The sequence below is a fragment of the Mauremys reevesii genome, linkage group 1, assembly GCF_016161935.1.
Source record: "Mauremys reevesii isolate NIE-2019 linkage group 1, ASM1616193v1, whole genome shotgun sequence".
Classification (NCBI taxonomy): Eukaryota; Metazoa; Chordata; order Testudines; family Geoemydidae; genus Mauremys; species Mauremys reevesii.
The window spans coordinates 232458441-232465261 of NC_052623.1; the positions used below are offsets into that span (position 1 = coordinate 232458441).

At 44.8% G+C, this 6821-nt stretch overlaps 1 protein-coding gene across 1 annotated transcript; it reads left to right on the forward strand.

The window, feature by feature from the left end:
• The first annotated feature begins 4773 nt into the window (after window positions 1-4773).
• GPR19 (G protein-coupled receptor 19) lies at window positions 4774-6035 on the forward strand. The gene has a single exon (XM_039519694.1). It carries the CDS (start codon window positions 4774-4776, stop codon window positions 6019-6021), a length of 1248 nt encoding a protein of 415 aa, XP_039375628.1. The 3' UTR covers window positions 6022-6035.
• The last annotated feature ends 786 nt before the right edge of the window (window positions 6036-6821 follow it).

Genomic DNA, 6821 nt, shown 5'->3' on the forward strand with positions numbered 1-6821 from the left:
GGCATGAAGTGCCACCTGATGGAACTGATGTAAGAGAAGATCTGCGGTTTGGAGATGCAGGTGGAAACTATGGTTGAGTTTCGAAGGAGGTTTGAGCAGATGATGGAGGGAAGGCAAGAGGAGGCTGAAGGGAAAAAAGTTGAGACTCGCAGATGCAAGCTGGACTGAAGAATTCAGAGGGGAGACTGCTGGGTGAGGAAAGTGGCCAGTAGAAGCATGTGACTACAAGAACCAGGCAGAGGAAAAGACCGTCTAGCGAAGGAGAAGGAGAGTTCAGGAACAGGTTTGCTGAGTTGGAGAAAGAAGAAGGGGCACAGCAGGCAGTAACTGAAGGTGGGAGAGCAAGGAAGAAGAGAAGAGCGGCCAGTCCTTTAAGAACAGGGGAAGAGCCAGTGGAGATACCCAGAGTTCAGAGCCCCAGGAGGATACAGAATGACTCTCAGAAGATTTCAAGGGAGTATAAATGACAAGAGGACTTGCAGCCAGAAAGAACAGGAGGAAGTCCAGAGAATCGCAGCAACACCAGGAAAAGGCCAGTCTACGTGACTGGGGACTCCCTATTAAGAACAGACAGGCCTGTCACCAGAGCTGTTCTGGAGAACAGAAGGGTGTGCTGTCTGGCGAGAACTCAGGTATGGGATGTGGTCCTGAGGCTGAAGAAGAACCTAACGGAAGCAGGAAAGACTCCACTGATTCCCCCTCACATGGGAACAAATGACACAGCTAGATTCTCACTGGAATGTATCAAGGGAGACTATGCCAGGCTGGGGAAGATGCTTAAAAAAATGGATGCTCCAGTGATCTTTAGTGGGATTCTACCTATCCCTAGAGGAGGAGGGCGAAGGCGAGACAAGATTATGATGATCAACAGATGCCTCAGGCAGTGGTGCTATAAGGAGGGCTTTGGGATGTTTGACCACTGGGAGATATTCATGGACAGAGAACTGTTCTCCTGGGATGGACTCACCTGAGTAGGGAGGGAAATAGACTTCTAGGATGGAGGTTGGCACCGCTGATTAAAAGAGCTTTAAACTAGGAACTTGGGGGAGACGGTTGAGAATGCTCATGTAATCACCACACCTGATTTTAACATTGAGAGAGAGGAAAATCAAGTAAGAAAGGATACAGCAATGGAGAAAGGAACAGCAGTGGGTAGGAGAATGACCATTAAGAGGAAAGATAGTGCCAATACCAATGAAGCTAATGGTCAGGTAGGTGATACTGGCAGTAGAATGACTGTATCTAATTGGGCAAGGAATTTGGGTGAAGCCAAGCAGCAACAATTAAGATGTTTGTACACCTTGCAAGGAGCCCGAGTAACAAAATGGAGGAACTAGAACTACTGGGGCAGGAACTGAAACCAGATATTATAGGATAACATAAACCTGGTGGAACAATAGTCATGACTGGAGTACAGGATTTGAAGGGTATATGCAGTTCAGGTGAGACAGAAATAAAAGGAAAGGTGGTGGAGTAGTATTGTATATTGATGAGGTAGGCTGTAATGAAATTAGAAGTGATGGAATGGATAATAGAGTCTGTTTAAGCCAAAATCACTTTGGGGAAGAAAGCTACACCCTTGGGCTTGTGTTGGGGTATGCTACAGAGCCTCAGGATCTGATTTGGACATGCATAGAGACCTCTTTAGTATTTTTAATTAAATAAATACTACTGGAAATTGTGTGATTGAGGGAGACTTCAACTTCCCAGATATAGATTGGAGGAGAAACGCTACCTATAATAGTAGGCCCCAGATTTTCCTGGATGTGATAGCTGACAGATTTCTTCACCAAATAGTCACCGAAGGAACAAGAGGTGAGGCCATTTTAGATTTGGTATTGGTGAGTAGTGAGGACCTCAAAGGAAAACTGGATGTAGGAGACAACCTAGATTCAAGTGATCATGAGCTCATTCGGTTTAAACTAAATGGAAGGATAAACAAAAATAGATCTGCAACTAGGAGCCTTGATTTCAAAAGGACAAACTTTTGAAACTTTTGATGTAAAACTCAGGCCTAGTCATGAAAGATTTCACAGCACATTTTTCCAAGATTAGGTGGGTTGGCACCATTTTCCTGTCCAGATATCAAATTGGGCAACTACATTCTGTCTAGCTAAATTTCCTCTGTAGTTTCAATTGGAGAAGTCATGCTTCATTCCTTTCCTAAAAACTGTGTACTGTAGCTGGGAAAGAATAAATGCGTCGTTTGACCCAGAGATGGCTGCATTTCCATGGCATGAAATGACATAGTGAGAGTGTTCTGCATTGCTCAGTAGAAGACCTAGAGTCCCATCTTGCAAGATGCCGAGAGCTCACAAATCCTACTAAAGTCAATGCAATTCTAGGGCACTCAACCCCTCACATGATCACTACTCTATGCACTTTCCAATCTTACACTTTCCTTTTTTGACTGATGGGTTTGCTAGGGAATTCCATCCAGCCTTCATTAGAGGCATGAAGGCTATGACACATCTTAATGGGCAGGATTGCTATGAAATTAGAGAAAATGAGGGTCTTTGCAGAGCTCCAGTAGGGAAACAGATGGAGCCATGTGAGCGTAGAAAAAGATAATAAGTCTTTGACATTGCTAAACTGAGCCATGCATCTGTACTCATATTGCAGATTGTTCCAAAACAATCAATTCTGACCATTGGAAACCAGTGTGTCAATTTATAGTGTGGCCTCCAAAATACACAGAAAATAATTTCACATATCTCAAAGCCAGCCAAAACATTTCCACTTATTCCCAGAGCCAGACAAGAGCTTCTCTATGAAATAGCTGTGGGCTGCCCAAGAAGTCTCAGCTTTTAAGTGGTGAACTGATCACTACATTCAACAGTTCACTGTAGCAGTTTATAACCCGGTTATGAACCTACATGATTTATTTTTACAGTGCATCTAAAATAGACACAAGTATATTCTCTCACTCATTCTCTCTTAGGCAGAGTCAGAGGACACAACTGAGCATAAATTGCTGGGGTGGACGGTGCTGCAGGACTGTCAGGTGCTTGTTTTAATATTCAGAATTCTTATTCCAAGAACGTCAGTGCACATCTTCAGAATTTCACTCTACATCCATGTGTCACTGCACATGTATCCTCCTGCTACAGCCCCCAGCTTGAGAGCCTGACTCCTATAAAGACTCGTGCTTTCAACTCGGCAGATCTATGGTGCTGGCCAAGATGTCAGCCCTTGCACAAAGACAGGGGTTGGCAACATGCCCATACACAGACACAAATGTCCATGGTAAAAATGTTGAGGTCCGTGGGGACGCTTACCTCAGGCAACTTCCCACAAGTGGCTCCCTGTCCCTGCTGTTGCTGGCAGAGGCATGGCCAGGTGGCTCTACCTGCTGCCTCCATCCCCCTTCCCTGACAGCTGACTCTGTGTCTCCCAGCCCATTGGCCAGGAACCGTGGCCAATGGGAGCTGCCTGGCTGCCCCTCTGTGTAGGCACCGGAGAGGGGGCATGCTGCTGCTTCCGGGAACTGCTTGAGGTAAGCGCCGCCTGGAGCGTGCACCCCTGATCCCATCCTGGGCCCTGGCCCCCTGCCCCAGTCCCAGCCCCAACCCCCGTCCCACCCTCCAAACCCCTTGATCCCAGCCTGGAGCACCCTCCTGCACCCCAAACCTCTCATCCCTAGCCCCACCCAAGAGCCTGCACCCCCAACTGGAACCCTCATACCCCCCAATCCCCTGCTTCAGCCTGGAGCCCCCTCCCACACCCTGAACCCCTCATTTCCGGCCCTACCCCAGAACCCACACCCCAGCCCAGAGCCTGTACCCCCTCCCACACTCCAACCTCCTGCTTCAGCCCAGAGCCCCCTTCTGCCCCCCACCAATGTCCATCACTAAGTCTGGTAATTTTGTCAAGTGTCCATCGCGCAACATGGTGGTGCTGACCCCTGCACAAAGATCCCTCCAGGACTGCACACAATCCTCAGAAGTTGACTATATTTCCTGTCTAATAAAAAAGCAATAGGCAGAGACAAATCAGGATAATCAGAGCATGAGACTAAACCTAACAGCTGGGTCCCCCTCACCTCCCAGCTTTTCACCAACTCTCTATCTTTCATGAACAGACTTTCTTCTACTGTATTCTTCCCCATCCCCTATTTATAAAGTTATGTAGCTGGTACACATATTTTTAATTCACATTTATCTTAGCGGTTAATCCTCAGATGAGGTGACTGGGGAAGGAGAGGCAGATAACTGAAGATGGGTGAAGCAGGTGAAGCTGGCAGCATTCTCCAGGGTGGTTTATTCCAGGATATGGTTCTCCAGTTGCTGAAGGAAATGGTGCACAGTGGCACTAGGTCTCACTCTGTCTCTCTGTCACCCCACCATTCAATAACCTTCCACACTACCATTTACTCACCCCACTAATCCAGCCCCACCACCACAACTCACTCACCCAGTTTCCACTACAACCAGTCACCCACCACACACACAACCATATTTCCACCACTCGCTCCTCTCAGTCACCCACACCCAGCTCCACAAAGTGACTTAGGCATTGCAATGCTCAGCATCACACAATATATACACACAAACACACACACACACACATATATGTATCCAGGTTGTCAGGGAACTGTGGACTAGATTATAAACAGGTGTTTCTTATATTCAAACATGTTGGCTATTTGTTTACTTTTCATAATAATATCCCAAAGCAAAATTTATTATTTGTTAATCATATATTTCTCGCCCCCTTTTAACAATAATGTTCCTGCTTCTGTCTCCATTCAGAGCTCAAGAGGAAAACGTGACTATGATGTTTGCCTATGGTATGGATAATAGCAAAGGTTCTTTTGTTATCCCAACAGTACTGCTACCACTCCGGAACGACAGCCACTCTGAAACCTCTATGTCTCTGGCAAGCCATGAGATGACAGATTTATCCAAGGAACACAGAGCAGAGAGGAACAGTACTGTCTTGCAGTATGAACTGAGACCAGGGGAAATAGTAGTAGCCAGCGTGGTTTTTGGAGCATTATGGCTGTTCTCTGTCTTTGGAAATTCCCTTGTTTGTTTAGTGATCCACCGGAGCAGGAGGACTCAGTCTACCACCAACTACTTTGTGGTCTCCATGGCTTGTGCCGATCTCCTCATTAGCATGACGAGTGCTCCGTTTGTGCTGCTCCAGTTTATGTCTGGCAGGTGGACACTTGGGAGCATTATGTGCAAGCTAGTGAGATATTTTCAATATCTCACCCCTGGTGTTCAGATCTACGTGCTGCTGTCTATCTGCGTAGATAGGTTCTACACAATTGTCTATCCTTTGAGTTTCAAAGTGTCCAGAGAAAAAGCCAAGAAAATGATTGCAGCATCTTGGATCTTTGATGCTGCTTTTGTGTCCCCAGCTTTCTTTTTCTATGGCTCCAGTTGGGACAACCATTGCAACTTTTTTCTCCCGTATTCTTGGGATGGAGCTGTCTATAGCATCATCCATCTTTTGGTGAGTTTTTTGATTCCATCCATTTTCATCATCCTATTTTACCAAAAGGTCATCAAATACATTTGGAGGATAGGAACCGATGGCAGAACAGTCAGGCGGACCATGAATATAGTACCAAGGACAAAAGTGAAAACCATCAAGATGTTCCTGATGTTAAATTTAGTATTTCTGCTATCATGGCTCCCTTTTTACGTGGTGCAGCTGTGGCACCCACAGGAGACAGACTACAGAAAGAGTTCTTTGGTTTTCATGGCTATCACTTGGATATCCTTTAGTTCGTCAGCCTCTAAGCCCACCCTGTACTCAGTGTATAATGCAAACTTCAGAAAAGGGATGAAAGAAACATTTTGCATGTCCTCCATGAAATGCTACCGAAGCAATGCATACACCATCACCACCAGTTCAAGGATAGCCAAAAAAAATTATGTTGGAATCTCAGAAATCCCTGCACCAGCCAAAACTGTAACCAAAGACTCAATCTATGATTCATTTGACAGAGAAGCAAAGGAAAAAAAGCTTGCTTGGCCTATTAATTCGAACCCACCAAATACATTTGTCTAATTGATTTGAATAATTATTATGCACCACCAGATCAAAGAGCTTGATCTCTTTTTTGAACAGACATATATTTAAATATTTTTGCATACAATTTAAAGGGAGACAAAATATGCTTTATTTTATTAAATCCGTTGATTTTCTTGTATACAGTATTTTTTTTATTTTAGTTACATTCTGCTTTTTGGAACAATTATCCTACAACCATGAACAGTCTTTTCAAAAATCTCATACTATCTACATGTAAATAAAATAAAAACTGCTTTTTACTACCGCATGTTGACCACTCTGTATAAATGTGTAAAGCCACCCAAGTCCATCTAGACTACATTTTGGTTACTATTCTAATGAGATGTCGTTGGAGTGTGTTTTTTCTCTTTGTGAAAATCTTGTGGGTGAGATCTTCGGAAGTGTTCAGCTTAGCTTAACTTTGCTCCCATGGAAGGTAATGATAAAACTCACACTGACTTCAAGTGTAGAGTTAGCCCAGTGCTAAATGCTTTTGAATATCCTCCTGCCTGTATCTAAAGGCCTCCTGTTGCTTTTCATGCCTAAGAAAATCTCTCTTTTGTCTTGGGTGCATTGGCTTCTTAATATTTCTATCAGACATTTCCCCCCACCGCACACCCACATGTTGGTCTATGAAAGAAAGGCAAACCAAGGTCTGCATCCTTCAAACACTTACATGGGTGAGTGACTTTGCACATGTGACTTGTCGCACAGAGTTCAATGGAACTGCTCACATGTGTAAAGTTACTTGTGGATCTGGGCTCAAGCACCATGTGGCCGAGGGGAACTACCATTTG

Excerpts from the sequence above, each read along its gene's own strand:
- GPR19 (XM_039519694.1), top strand. The coding sequence starts at position 4,774 with ATGATGTTTGCCTATGGTATGGATAATAGCAAAGGTTCTTTTGTTATC.